The sequence below is a fragment of the Thermobia domestica genome, chromosome 2 (assembly GCF_964235325.1).
Source record: "Thermobia domestica chromosome 2, izTheDome1.hap1.1, whole genome shotgun sequence".
NCBI classification, from domain to species: domain Eukaryota; kingdom Metazoa; phylum Arthropoda; class Insecta; order Zygentoma; family Lepismatidae; genus Thermobia; species Thermobia domestica.
This window is the reverse complement of record NC_137455.1, coordinates 119,989,727-120,005,680: the sequence shown is the minus strand read 5'-3', so window position 1 is coordinate 120,005,680 and position 15,954 is coordinate 119,989,727. Positions and strand designations below refer to the sequence as shown.

The following is a 15,954-nucleotide window of genomic DNA, read 5'->3' as shown; positions in this document are numbered from 1 at the left end:
GAAAACAACGTGCCCTGCGGGGCTCTAATCCGCCTTCAGTCGCTAACGCTCACTCGGCAATACTGTGTGAATTAAATATTAAACTTTGGTACACAAAGGAACCAATTATTACACTTTTAGCCAAAAACTAGGTTGATGACCAACTTCGGAATAAATGCCGTATTTTATAACGTAATAAAAAAAAAAATTGAAAATGTCCATTTTATGAGAAGAAAATGGTTCCACTTTTCAGAGACACTTACAACCCAAATTGAGTTCTCGTTTAGTGATTTTTGTGTCAACGTCTTGGCAACACTATACTTTACTTAACAGCAATGGATGTTGACACCGAGAGTACGAATACGTCAATTGATGACAAAACAGAAGATTTTTGTGAAAATCCTACACGAGATACGTTAGCAGAAGGATTTATGTGCTTACTTAAACCTACAATTGATCAACTAGACGAACGTGTTCGAGCTACAAGGTATGAATATTATTGTTGTGCATAATAATAATATAAATAATGCATAATTACATCCACCTCATGAATAAATTAAATTGTCTGTTCCATAGTATCTATACACATAAACATTGAGTAAATGGTCTGGTAATAGTATACATGAGATCGCCCTTGTTTTCGGTGCTCCAGGATGGTCTTTTGGTAAGTGTTAATTTTTCGATACAGGCTCCAGCTGCGATAAGTACGGCTACTTGTAAAGGGCATAAATGGGAGGGGAGATCAAAGTAAGGTCGAATTTGGTTCGGACAAAAGTGAATTTTACAAAATCCTCTTCAGTTGGTATCCTTACGCAGACACGAGAAGTTACACTCGAATAATTTTAACAAAATGGTTTCAAACTTCCCAAACCCTAAGCTAACCCGACTCGATTCTACGTAACTGTGTGCGTGGGTTTTCTCGGGGTTCTCCCGTTTCCTCCCACGTTCTTCATTCCACCATTTCATTCATTAATCATCATCACCGTCTCCTTTAGCCTTGCCGGCATAACCGTGGGACGTAAAGCTCAAAAATTTCATTTCATTTCATTTCGACTCTACGTACCTCTAACTTACTATACACTTTTCAAGCGCTTATCCTTACCGATGCGCAGCTGTAGCATGGGCATTACTCGAGCAAACGGTTGTACCAAATTTTGACACATTTCTTACAGTTTCAGGTTAGGTTAGAGCATTCTATTTGTTTTAGCAGAGCATGCACTAAATATGGAGCTCCAGATTAACTTAAGGGGGGTTTAGTATAAATACAGTGTAAACGTATGGCATAAAAATTATAGTTCATAAAACACGAACCGACTCGTGCTAGGTGGTCACTAAGAAGCACGAATGCTATCTGAGTCAGTGGGGGAGCGCAGCAGGAAGGCCACAGCGGTAGCGATGGGGGTGGGGGGTATGAGCATAAACGAGGATAGTGGAAGAGCACATACGTACCGTACGATACCGGTACTTTTGCTATCACTCAAAATTCATTTTAATATGCTGTGCACTGACAGTAATTACTTATATTCGTACTCATTCCTTCACAAAAAAAGGTTTCACTTCTTATTTTACGTATAAATTTTCTATTTGGTTGAATCGTCTACTCGAGTGAACCCGTAGCGTGTATTGCAAAGTTTTCCGGCAAGTTTTTACTTAAGTCATTTCCTTCAATTCCTAAGGAACTGGTTCCTCGCGAAAGTTCCTCATATATAACCTGAAACCAGTTCCTCAGGTATCGAGTCGGTTAGGGATCATGGTGGTTTGAACTGTAATGTTTCTATATTATTTTAAACATTGTATGCTGATATTATTTTAAACAAATGCTTATAAATATAGAACCATGCTAACTACTTATCGTCCCACAGCTCTAAGTTTTACTTACCTGTGCGATGTGTATCTGCATAGAAGTAACATTGATGGATGTCTAACGTTTTAAGCACTAATTCGCCCATAAGATAGCCATTAGCCATAGTATGTAAAATGAACAGTGTGCTATATCATGACGCGCAACCATACAAGTGTACGAAAGTTAAGGGATCCACATATTTGTGAAATTTCCTTTACCAATATGTTATTCTTTTTTAACAAATGAGCAAGCAATGAAAACATAACTGATATTACCTATAACATCTTTGTAATACGAATTCATAATCCTACATATGTGTTTTTAGGCATTTATTCCGAAGTTGGGCGTCCGCTTTCGCCACGTTTTTTCGCTGTTATCTCCCTTGCACACTTTCTGCAATTTGATATTAGATTCATTAATCCTTGCTCTTCACAAACTTTTAAAAGATTTTGCTCGTTATCAACGTATTGCTTCACAAATGTTAAAACTGTTAGTTCATTGCCCTTGTACATTCGCCATGTTGATAACATAAATGCTCGTTTCTTTCCCACAATGCAACTGTTCAGTTACCTTGCGCCAAGTAGTTTCCTCCGCTCGCCGTATAGTCCCATGTTTATAGCTGCTTATATATAACAAATAAACAGATTTTTCGAGAATCTCAAAATTATCAAGCACACAAACAATCAAATTATCGATATCTTTCCTGTAAATTTTAAAAATTTTGCTGGAAAGGGACGCCCAACTTTGGAACTTAACCCTGTTTTTATGCTATAACAGTGATATGCACTATCTACACTTATAAGTATACTCACCGTCGCTGACGCGCCTCCTCGCTGTGGGGCCGCGGTGGCTCAGTAGTAGAGCGTTCACCTCTGGTGCATGGGGTACCGGGTTCAAACCCTGCTCCCGCCAAGTGATCTTTGTGGTGGACAAACACCGTGTGCGTGGGTTTTCTCGGGGTTCTCCCGTTTCCTCCCACTTTCTTCATTTCATTCATTTCTCATAATCACCGTCTCCTTTAGCCTAACCGGCATAACCGTGGGGCGTAAAACTCAAAGTTTTCATTTTTGCGCCTCCTCCCTACGGACGCACTACTTGCTATAGCTCGGAACTCCAGCTGTACACCTGCGCTGACTTAGTTAGATGGCATTTGTGCTTTTTAATGATCACCTAGCATAAATTGATTAGCTTTCTTTGCACAAAAGTTCTTATCGTGTACGCACACTGAAGCCCTCCTAAAGTGAATCTGCATAGAGGGATGCAAGTCCACATTCCAAAATTGATTAAGGTACGGAGAGTCTATTTACAGAAAAAGAAGTATATGTGTAATAAATTTATGTATGGACCCGTACGGGAAGGTTCTAGAACACAGGTCTCCCATAAAGGTTAGTACCTACGTTGGTTCCTTTTTGTAGCAAAGTTTAATATTTAATTCAAATAGTATTGCCGAGCAAGCGTGAGCGAGTGAAGGTGGGTTAGAGCCCCGCAGGGCACGTTGTTTTCGGTCTTTATTACAGCTAAATGGGAAGGGGGACCTTGTTCTAGAACCTTGCCGACCCGTACAATAAATCTCACCAAATCTTTAAATATGCAGTGTAGAAAACAATAACAGACAAAACCATAGCAGGAACCAGTACATTTCCCGACTGCTAAAAAGGACACACACTAAATGATAAGAAAACAAACAAATTATGAATGTACTCAAACCAATGTGAAAAAGACGGCACTGGTGTAGTTTTCGCTCACCACATTTTGGAAGATTTACAGGTAACTTTGCATGAAAAGGCATGTTTATAAGGAACATATTTCTGCAGGCGACAGAATTAAATACAAAGTAGTATACCTGTATTTTAGGGTTACTAGTTTAAAATCAATACTAGTGTTTTACGAGGGATAAAATTATTGAGTGTATATGAAAGACGGTTATTAGATGCTATTTTCTACCAGCGATATATTTCTACACAGTGTACGGGACTTTTTGTATTTTATGTAAAGTGTTAGTGTTACTAGTATGAAACCATAACAAGTGCTATTGAAACTCGTATCATTGCCAAAACTAACTTACTGTCACTACCCTCGCTGACGCGGTTGCTCCCATTGGACGCACTCCCGCGCTGGTGCGTGGGCCAAGCTGTTTCGCCGTGCCACGATTCGCTTGGATGGCATTCGTGCTTTGTAGTGACCTAGCACAGGTTGGTTTGTGTTTTTTGCACATTAGTTTTTAAGTCATGCATCCGGGAGTTTTATTTGTACGCAAATCGTAAAAGAATTGTAAATTTTCAAGTTACTTCTGGTGGCTTCCTTTACTTTTATCTATACGAACTGAGAGAATTTCATGTCGCCAGCGGAAACTTTTTAGAGGACAATAAGAGTTAAAGTAGTAAAAGAATAATTTTTCAGTAATTCTTTCTAGTGGTGCGCCGAAACTAAACTAGTACGCAAAAGATAATGAATATAAAATCGAAAGCACGTTAAATTATGCACATGAGGCGGGGAGACAAGTCCCCTCTAACCCCTTCGAATTATGAAACCAAGTACTGCAAAGTAAAATTAATGTGGTGCCTTCCATTCCAACTCAGGCAAAAAATAAAAAAAATAAAATTGTACCATAACCATCTCAAGCAACTAGACATGTTTTTAAGAGACCCATGTTTTTTTCGGGACAGGACGTTTCGGCGCTGCCGTTTGGGCGCCGGACGTTTGGGCGCAAAGCCGTTTAGGCGCCAGACGTTTGGGCGCGAGGTACATAGTAAAAATCACAATTTACGACATATAAATTAAGCTAGACATGGAAAACTAAGCGCGAATCAAGATATATACATTTCCTACACTTTATCTCACCTCGTTTATCTGTATATTTTCTATCTCTATCTTATTTATTCATCTAAATTAAATAGTTTAATGCGTGTGTGGCATTTGTTGCCTAACCTCGTCATGGATTGATTTTTCGCTTCACGATTCTTGTACTTCTGATCTAATGTTGATCTAATTTTTGTATTATATAAGAAAGCTAGGAAATGAAGGAATCAGACGAACTGTTAAAAATTTTCTTAATGTTAATTAAAATATATTGATTTAATTTTTGTATTTTTTTTTAAAAAAATTAATAATTACATACTTATGAATATTAAAATTTGTTTTCTTTCGTATTACGTTTGCCAAACTCTTCTCTTCCTTAAGGCCAATAAAGAACTACCAATAAAAGATTTCCGCGCACCCGAGTTGAGGGAAGTGGCCGCGCGTAGCGTAGTCGCTAACGCCCTCGCCTTCGGTGCGAGCGGTCCCGGGTTCGATTCCCGGTGGGGGCAGTCGGTCGGAAAAGATTAACACGCTCTTTCAGGCTAGCCACCCTGAATGAGGTTTTCCTGGGTTTTCCTCATTCACACCAGGCAAATGCCGGGGTGGTACCTAATTTATAGGTCCAGGCCGCTTCCTTGCTTCCCCAATCCTTTCTTCCTTCCTTTTCCCCGGATAGTGTGCTCCCTCAAACGCGACGGGCTAAATGGCCTTAGATGCCGAGAGCCCAGAAACCTAAAAATCCTAATCGAGTTGAGAGAAAAATATTTCGCATACAGGGTGTCTAAGACATTGAGTTTAGGAACTGCAGTATACCGTATTTCTGGTATCACTTTTTTTTTAATTAACATTCCAAACTTTTTTAAAACTTAACACACTTTTTTTCGTCCCATTGTAAACATTTAATCTGCATTAAAGAAAGTGGCGAAAGGAAAAAAAGAACGATTTCAAAGTGAAAAATAATAGTTAAGTGTACATATATTGGTCATTTAGCCACTAGAAATATGTTTGCCATTCACACTTATTGCATAACTACAGTAGAAGGCCTGCTTTAAGTTTTTGAATGGAATAGGCTCACTACATATGTAATGTAGTCAATCATATTTAGTCTTGTCTACTTACCTTTGGCTTGAAAAGTTATCAAATAAAAAGCACACTTAACTTTGGTTGAAACTTAAATTTACAAAAATTAATTGTTAATTTAGTTTTTAGAATTTCGAAATTCCAGTATTTCTAGTATGTAAAACAATATCCAGTATAGTTCAAGGACTTCCACTACAGTAGACACCTTGTAATATCTTGATTCGAACTTAGTACTCAGCGTCTAACATAATGACTTTTTAATTTAACTCGCGCCCAAACGTTTAGCTCCCAAATGGCTTCGCGCCCAAACGTCCAGTGCCCAAACGGCGGGGCCCAAACGTCCGCGCCCAAACGGCGGCGCCCAAACGTCACGTACCGTGTTTTTTTGTTTTGTCAAAAAAAAATTCTCGCCAAATTGAATTGAATTGATTTTGAGTTTAACGTCCCGTTCAGCAGCAAGGCTATATGAGACGTGGACCTACTGATGAACGTAGAATCCGAATCATATGAGCTCCCGCCGGATATCGAACCCGGGTCCCCCACGCCAAAGGCGTGTACACTAACCGCTTAGCCACAGACGAGCGCTATTTTCTCGCCAAGTAATGGGCCATCATAGACGGGGAGTACAATTTATGACTTCTGGAAAACATGGAAAATGGTCGACTTCGGAACCCCATCATTCACCTACGGAGACAAGTAGTTATAATTCTTGTTGTGATATATACACTCATGTCCAAAATGATTGTCGCATATCTATAACTGTCTTCTTGTAAGAATATAATTTGATAATGATTTTGCAGGGAACTTTAAATACTGAGACTATGTGTATAATCGGAAAATGTATATTTGTGGTAAATTTCATAGGAAAATTATAAATACGAAAATTAGAATGAGTAAAACAAAATGTTGATAAATGGACAAAAAAAAAGTTCTATTTACTGCTCTTTCGACATGAAATTTATCACGTACATGTCTTTGCCGATTATACACATAGTAACATTATAAGAAATACCGGGCGAATTCACTATCAAATTATATTCCTACAACAACATATTTATAGACATGCGACAATAATTTTGGACATGAGTGTACATAGGGATATAAATGAACTATATTTTATTATAGTTTGGTTTGCGCATGCATATCTTTTTGTATTTAAATTAACAAATGAACGTCAGTTTGTCTGACAAAGTCAAAGTTTGCGAATTTTTTCGAGCACTTCCGGTTTGGATATTAAAATTCCGTTTTCACGGTTGGTAAGACCTAGTTACCCGCTTTTCGGGGGGGGGGGGGGGACTATCGCTTCTGTGTGCAACTGTTTTGTCGCAAAAAATTCTAGAAATTGTCAAATTTTCAAAAATCGCCCTTTTTGGGCGCCATTTTCTCGAAAACATCATATTTTAAAATTCTAAAATTTTGCCAAGTGGTTCAACTTTACATGAGTAATAAATACACCAGATGCCATTATCAACCAATTGTTTATGAATTAACTACAGCCTTTTGAAGTTAGCGAAGTTCCGTTAATTTTGATGTTTTGTGGTTCACATTCATTAAATGAAGAATAAAAGTTTTTCTGATTGTTCTTTATTATTTTGACAGAAAATGCTCGCTGAAATATTAAAATGAGCTTCCCGCTACTCCTCGCGTTTTCTTAAACCAAAGTAGTCTCCGATAGAAATTACGATTATACGAAACATATAAATTTTAAATTCACTTACCGTACTTAAAATGGTCTTCGGAAACAATTTTTTTTTTTTTTTTTTTTTTTTTTTTTTAATTTTTTATGAACTAATTCTTAGCTCGGTTGGTGTCTTCTTCGTAACCGCGCAGATGCTCAAATAGATGTTTGTGTACTCACAACTCGTAGCACATTGTCGATAGTTACAAAACACTTATCTTCACTTCTCTTATGCTCTTCTGTAAACCTGTATCCTGCTGAAGGTCAATGTGGAAGCATAAACAGCACTTCAACTTCACGTAATTCATAATTTATTCATAATATTTTTGCTACCCACCACTGGTTATCATATATGCATGTAACAAAAGTTCCTTTTTGCAGCTTCCTAAATTGCAGAAGCACGATTTTGGGGGAAGCATGAAGTTAGTTCATGGTGACCCGTTACTGATAAAAACTTCGCCATTTTCCAAAAGCCAGTGGTGACTTCGTTGAATACCAGTTACCGGTCGCACATTTTCCCATTCTTTTTTTTCTTTTTTTTTTTCTTTCTTTCTTCTGGAAATTGGCGAATTCAGTTCCAGGCAACAAAACGACTGTAGTACCCGGAGTTTGTACTTGCACTATACTCATGAATTCTTCTGCAGTTTTAATAATGTGTATCTGTTTCTGCCTAAGGTTATGCCGCGTTACCACATTCTTTACCCTCCCCCTTCCCCCAATACCGTCACAGAGACTTGCATGGCCGGTTTCACTGAAAAACCACTGCTTCATCACACCTGTCTGCATCTCGAACTTCTGAAAGCGATTTTTAAAGTAGAATGCAGTACCATCAGAAATGACTGACACGGTTTATTGTTATTATTATTTATATAATAATGATTGCAGTGCTTCGCAAGTTGATGGAGGTGCTGCCGAATGGTTTTTCCACTCATGCTGGATTGTAGTCTCAGTTCCGCACATGTCTGGCCAACTGCTCGCCTCAACTGCTGCCTGAAGATCTTCATTTTGTACATGTGTTAGTCTTCCGGTACCTAATGCGTCTTCTAGTGTTTCGTTACCGTCCTTAAACTTGTTAAACCACCGGTTCACTATCCGCGTAGTCACGATACCCTCACCAAAGGCCTGGCATATCTTCCGCTCCGCTGCAGCAACGTTTGACCCTAGTTTGAACTCGTACAGCATACACGCTGTTATGACGCTCTGAGGAGATCCCATGTTCACTCTGTCCTTACGCAAGTTCACGGTGTAACTGAATTGCCACAACCAGGTAGTATGTTGGATATTCCCACACCAGCAACTGACCTTCACCTTATCTCCATTCGCATTCAACTCACGGTGTGAGGGCCAATTGAACACATGCCTCAACAAAAAGCGACAAAACTTTCTTGGTTACCTTTATAACTTCCAAGTTGCATTGTTACATATGAAGCTAACACAAAACTTCAAACCAAACCCATTCCTAAAATTAAATCGGGTAATACTGTAGTTATTACTGCAGGTTTTACTTACGATGTATGGACTAAATTATAATCGTTGTTTTCGAAAACTACGTCACTAGAAATCTCACCCCAAAGTATCTACTACTACTTTTCATGAGAAGTAATCTGTGTAACACCATGGGGAAGTAATGAAATACAGTGAAACTTCTCCTAAAAAGCGGAGATCTCTAAATAATGGCCACTTTTCAATTCCCGGCAGATTATCATTCGGTACAGTGAGAAAGTTACTTCTGAATAGCAAACATTCTCAGTAACTGACGCGGACACTGAAAACTGTTCCCTAGCACCTATGTAAAATTTCCAAATAACGGGCAGCCAAGAATAAAACTCTCTTATTTTCTGGAATTTCAAACAATAACGGACAGCATTTCTAACATTATTGCGCATTGTTGAGTAAGGTGAGGAAGGTGTTAACAGGTAGTCGAAGAAGTAAGATGACTAAAGCATTACTTTTTGAACAAAAAAGATGAAGCTGGACTCAGTTTAACAACTATACTTGAATCACATATTGAGAAGGACTTACAAAGAACTTCAAAGAAATATAAAAGATTATTTTAAACCATATCGGTCTGCTCAAAATTAAGTTAAATGAACTGCACTTTTTGTGTTTGTTCTTGTGCTAGGTAGTATGTGTATTCCAATTTCCTTTTACTGTTGTTAGAGAACTTCAATTAATGTACATTACATATGAAAAGAAACAACAAGATAATGTTGCCCAAATTGTGTGTACATTGAAGTTTTTCTTGTGTTGCATCCTAAGCTTTTTCCGAATAGTGGACACTTCCAAATAACGGGGGGCCGCGGTGGCTCAGTGGTAGAGCGTTCACCTCTGGTGCTTGGGGTCCCGGGTTCGATCCCAGCCCCCGCCAAGTGAACTTTGTGGTGGACAAACACCGTGTGCGTGGGTTTTCTCGGGGTTCTCCCGTTTCCTCCCACTTTCTTCATTCCACCTTTTTATTCATTACTCATCATCACGTCTCCTTTAGCCTCACCGGCATAACGGTGGGCATTTTCATTTTTTACTTCCGAATAACTGTTAGTTTTACGTTCCTATATAGATGTTTCACAGTATTTATTTACGAAGTGATTTGCTATAATTTTAAATTATATTTTGCAAATAAAATACCTGGGGGTTACGGTGGGTCAGTTTTAAAGCGTTTACCTCCGGCACGTGGGGTCACTGGCTCAATGCCCGTCCAAGTAAATTTGTGGGAAACAATATCGTGTCCGTGAGTTTTCTCGGGATGCTTGAACTTTCTCAACCTACCAATTAATCCACCATTATTCACTTGCTTTAATCATCCGTTTCCCTTATCCTAAAGGACATTATGGGACATCCTGGGACGTTAAACTGAAATAGGGCTGTTTCATCTCATTTTTTCAAATAAGATACTAGTCTACAATGGACTAACAGTTTAGCTACTTCTTTCAATAATACCAAATATTTGATAATTACTATTTTATCTTCGTAAATAACACTACTCTCTCTCGCTAATCCGATCTGTTTTGTCGTCATCGCTAAATAGCATTATGACTCCACACCGACAATATATGAAATTTTAAAAGAACCAATATGTTTCAAAATCTCTACAGAGGGGGAGAGAATTCAAAAATTTGTATACTGTACTCTTTACTATATTGTACAGATCAGTGGCATACGATACGAACTTGGATGCTTGAACTGCCTCTTTTATAAAGTTCTATCTACGCCAGTGCAGGTTCTTGTATTCTATTTGTGTCGTCGTTTATGACATCTTTGGCTAAATCTATGCTGTGTAAAATGTATGTAGTTGTAGTTAGAGTATCATGTGAAGAAAGACAAATAATAATTAATTTCAAGTACAAAAACAAAAAGCAAACCGAAACAAAATACTTACAGTAATCGGTGTTTTCGCTAATTCGTCATTCCTCGGTTCAAGAAATGACCCGATTAGCTACAAAACTCTTCCTTTCAGAAACAAACGCACAAGTTACATGGTACTGGATGGTGGTCAGTAGTGTCAGATTACTTAGAGGAACGGAAGTATCGAGAGATAAAATTTGTGCGAAGGTCGTAGATGAACGACATCCCATACCGTCTGCCCCTCCTTTGAGAGGAAAATAGAAGGAAAGATAAACTAACTAAAAAAAGTTTGTCCCTTCTCCCAACTTGGGTGCGACAGTATTGCCATCTATTTTCCGAAGTTTCATAAAAACTGAAAACTATGCCCCCTACTAATGAAAAACTGTACTTCTTTCTAAAGTGGCCATTTCATGGCTTTAGATTAACCTTAGAAACAGACAAAATTAATTTTCACAGTCTGTCAAATAAATACTCAGGTATTATTTTTAATTGACTTTACCCTTAAGAAAACGGCACAATACACATAACATAGCATACAATACGAATACATATACATACGAACAGACTAGCATAACACAGTTCATCACATAATACCAGAACTAACTTTCTTAATCTGTTATGATTTGAACCCCGGAAACATATTCCAAGTAGCATAACACAGATTAAATCCAAATCCACTCGTTAGTAATCACGTCAATACTTCATATATGTATATTTTACACTATCCCACTATTAAACCTCTAAACAAAAGTCACAATCTGAACGTTCATACTTAACACATCTTTTTCTTACAAGCGAATTCTACAGACTGTAACAATTAGCGTCGATTACAGTGAAAAGATGTTTATAATCTTACATCTAAAAAGATTCGAAACCTTGTATATTTTTGGTAATTCATGAATAATGAATTAATTTGCTAATTAGTCGCTGTACACTTTTGATTAAAAAAAAAAAAAAAACATTTTATCATTACCACAGTACAATACAACATAAGATGACACACTATCTCTCAAATTCTCGACAATATAGCCTGCAGCTTTGAGAAACTCGCCTACACCAGTCTCTTTACACCTATACCTGTTGCAAACTTCGACTAACTGCCGTTGATAAGGAAGTTCCTTCTTTGCAGCAGCATTCCTTGAACAGTTGTTTCGATAGCAAACTACGGATGCAGCCTTTGCGTCACATTGGGGAGCATCGATTAATTAATCTCCATATACTGGGCTGAGAATACCCAATCGTCTTCGCTTTTGTTGCTTGTCCTGCTTCCTCCCCCCGTTGATTGTAGGATCATACACATTCAATATACATGAAGGGGGCTTTGGAGGTATCCTCTGCAATTGGATAGTATTATCTTAGGGATGTGGCGGAATGATCCAGTTACGTGCGTTACATCAAAATATTGTAATAACTCTTGTCCCTCTTCTGGAGAAGTTTCGATTAAGTGTTGCATTCCAATCCCAACATCATCTTTAGGCAGAAACACAAGGACATCGATTTTCCCAACAACAACCTAAATCTCGGATCATTCTTACAAGGAGTCACCAATCCTAACACTTGCACTTTGCGCCAAGTAATTGTCATAAATGGAAAAGCACCCCTGAATCCTTACGTTTTCACCAAACACTTCAATAACAGCGTTTATTGCAGCAGTTTCAAAGAATTTGAAAATAAAAAAAAATAAAAAATACCTTAACTTGAGATAATTATAGCCTATTTGAAGTAAAATATGCAATTTTATATTTTTAGAAAATACTTTCGTGAATAGTGTGTTCGCCGATGACGAGGGACGTTATCCCACATACGTTTGACGGGTTTAAGACTATAGGTGCCGGTACTGACAGCAAATATGTAAATACATTAGTAAAACTATTAATATTGTTTCTTACCTTTAATGGTAAGACAAGTATTCTTCAGTAAAATTTGGTTTTCCAACAACAGTTTAGTTCAGTCATTTGTTCCTACTCTTCAAATAAGCATTCTGTAGAACACTGGTTCTTAACCTAATTCCTATCATCAGCCTCATCTTATCACATCCTATTGCCAGCGACCCCTTTATAGTTTCTGGTTTTTAATAAGCTTGTGTGCGATTTTTAATTACCTATTGCCCCTATAGCAGAACATGCTGCGATCTGCGATGTGATCGCAGAAAATTTGCTGCGCCTGTGCAGAAACATTGTCAGAGGAAAAAAATATAGCCAACAGAACAGTGTAAAAACATGCCTGCTATATGTAGTTGTCTTAAATGCACGGACCACTCACATGTAGTTTGAGCTGTTTTTTACATCGCGTAAAGCGTATTTTTAACAATCACAAGTGTTTTTTCTGCAGAAAATTTCTGACTTACAAAAGCTTATCGCAGAAAGACAAAGAAAGTTCTGCCGTCGGGCCTATCGCAGAGATCTCACAATATCCATATATTTCTATGATAATAGAATCCATTTCTTGTATAGTTATAGTGGATACAATAACTTTCTTAAAAGCGTATGGATTGAAACCGATAAATCGTTGCAACTGGTTTTCTGCAACGAAGACTTGGACAAGTTCTGGCTGAAAAGGAGAGAAGAATATCCTAGTCTGGTATCTTCTGCTTTAAAAGTAATAATTCCATTTGCTACATTGTACCTGTGCGAAAGTGGGTTTTCTTTCGTGGTAAGCATTAAAGCAAGAAATCGCTTGTAAGTTGATAATGACTTGATAATGTGCGTCACGAAGATTGAACCGGATATTGCCACACTAGTGAAATCGCACCCTGCTCAGGTATCTCTCTAGCTTTCGGTTTTAATTGCATTTCAATATGCAGGTTTTGTTGCATTTGTATTTTTCTGGTATTTCAATATGCAGTTTTCATTAGTTTCATATCGTACCTCTTTCATTTAAATTGATTTTAAAACAACTCTGCACATGTTGAAAATGTTTAGTAGACTTTTTTTTTTCTTTCTTTTGTCGTTCTTAACAGTATGTATAAAAAATATGCCTGTCAGAACAAAATTCAAAATATTGTTTTCTGGTATTAGATTCTAATTAACTATATTTATTTCTTCCACTTATCTTCGCGACCCCCGGGTTGAGAAACCGTCCTCTATACAACAAGGAAGCAGTAATGTGCATAACAAAGACCTGAGATCTTCGTGTATTTTTGTGTACTCGCATACTCCCCATCCTTAACGTGCCTGCTACAGATACATCTCCGCACGAGTCTTCCAACTATGCGATACCGTGGTCCGGACTGGATGCAAGACTGGTTTGTAATGACTGCCTCAAGTTGGTCTAGTGGTCACCGTACAATCATTTCAGGCGTTGAAATCAACACTGATAAAAATATTTCAGAATTTCATTTTATTTATTTGATTTTTACGAAGAGAGTAAGGAATTATCTTACTATCTATTATCTAATTTGTGCTCACGACATACCTTGTACCACTACCGTAATTCAGACGAAACCTATCGCTACTGGTGCAAAACATCGCACCTCCCCCACTCCCTGTCTCGTTTGCATCCAGAGGTCTGTTTAAACACAGACATCTAACGTTTCCAACCAAACAACGTTTTACTAAGTATAAGAGTGAAAAACTAGAAACCTCAGTTGTTGCCTCGTGTAGCTCTCAACCGGTATCCGCGCATCGTTCATAGCGGTGCTGTAAAATTAACACCACCTCATCATCATTCACCATATGTTGTAGGCATAAAGTTAAGTCAGCATGTACTACCATGAGCAAAATAAATGACGCGTCTCTTTATTTTGAAGTTTTTTGAAAATATCTCCGTTTTCTTTATATGTTCGAAATTTCGGAAGGTTTCCCCAGCAGGACAGGTTAATAACAAACCCGTTTTTAATATTTGTGTTAGATATTAGCTTAAAATAAAGAAATTAGAAGCAAAAAACATTAAATCGACAGAAATCTCGAGAATTACCAACTCTGCTAAAGTGGGAAATTTTCAAGAACGCGAGGGAATTCTGCAGTTCAACACGAAGCAGCGACATCTATGTCATTGAGAGAAGCGTGGATTAGATCTACAAACGAAAATTTTAACGAAATATTTCTAGTATGTCTTATTATATGCATTATCAGCGAACTCCAAATATATGAATCTATGCTAAGTATTAACGTATAGATAGTGCAAATAGTGGAAATTATCTATGGAAAAAGACGAATTGTTAGCCCAATCGTAATGAAAAATCGTCTTTACTGTAGAACAGGTTCAGCTTACGTAAGAGAGCACATAGCTCAGTTAGGTAAAGCAACGAGTTTGTATACCGAAGGTAGACTGTTCGAATCCCGTGGAAGTACTGTTGTCATTTTTATCACTAAGGTTATTTTATTTATTTTTTATTTGGGAAAGAATCAAATTGTAACATATGTGTAAAACTCATGACGATACAAAAAAAAAAAAAAAGAGAGAAAATATCGTCGCATTTGCATTAGTGTCTCTAATTTTTGTTTGCAAACAGATTCGTAATTATTTCCCCTGTGCTCACTGATGCATAACGAATGTTTTCCAGTAAATGTTAATTCTAATTTGGAGAATTTTAGTTTCACAATGTTTCTCACTACATAGTCTTCTATCTACGTGTTTGGATATTTTAATAACAGATTTCCCTATTAAATGTTTAATTTTCTCTATAAATATTTGTCTTAAATTGAAATTGTTTTGAATTTACTATATAAGCAAAGTTGCCCGAAGGAGGGGAGCTCAAGTAATAGATATTCTACGTAAAAGCAACCTATTGTAGAATGATGATGCTTCTTACCTTCAGCACATAATCTTAACGTTAGAGAGTCAGAGAGAGAAAAATCCTGGTTTTTCCTCCTCTATGACCACCCATCTTAAACCTCTACATATCATTGTTCGTCTCACATAATTTCGGCTCTCCAAAGACATTCATATTTATTATTATTATTATTATTATTAATGAATATGCCACCCTTACATAATGTTGTAACTTTACACATCTTAGTTTAAAGTGCTTTCTTTAGTAATAATTTGAGCAACCACGTCACAAAATTTAAAATGTATGAGGGGGCACGACGTTTTATTTCCCCTCCTCTCTTTTCAGCACCCTCCAACAGAAGGTATATAATTTCTGAGAAGCAGGGCGGACAAAATGAATAAGAAATATATTTAGAGCATCCTTTCCTCCTTCGTGAATGTAATATCACGTAGCATTTTTTATTCTACTGAAGACGACCCTAGGCCGTTATGGTTAGGTAACAAAAGAAATACCTAATAT

At 37.5% G+C, this 15,954-nt stretch overlaps 1 protein-coding gene across 1 annotated transcript in view; it reads left to right on the top strand.

Annotated features, from left to right (window-relative positions):
- The first annotated feature begins 293 nt into the window (after positions 1-293).
- Snapin (SNAP associated protein) overlaps positions 294-15,954 on the top strand; it is a 53,704-nt gene continuing 38,043 nt past the window's right edge. The window contains exon 1 of the mRNA XM_081745499.1: positions 294-466. Within this exon, the coding sequence (XP_081601625.1) occupies positions 315-466 (152 nt within the window). The 5' untranslated portion in view covers positions 294-314. The remainder of the gene's footprint in view (positions 467-15,954) is intronic.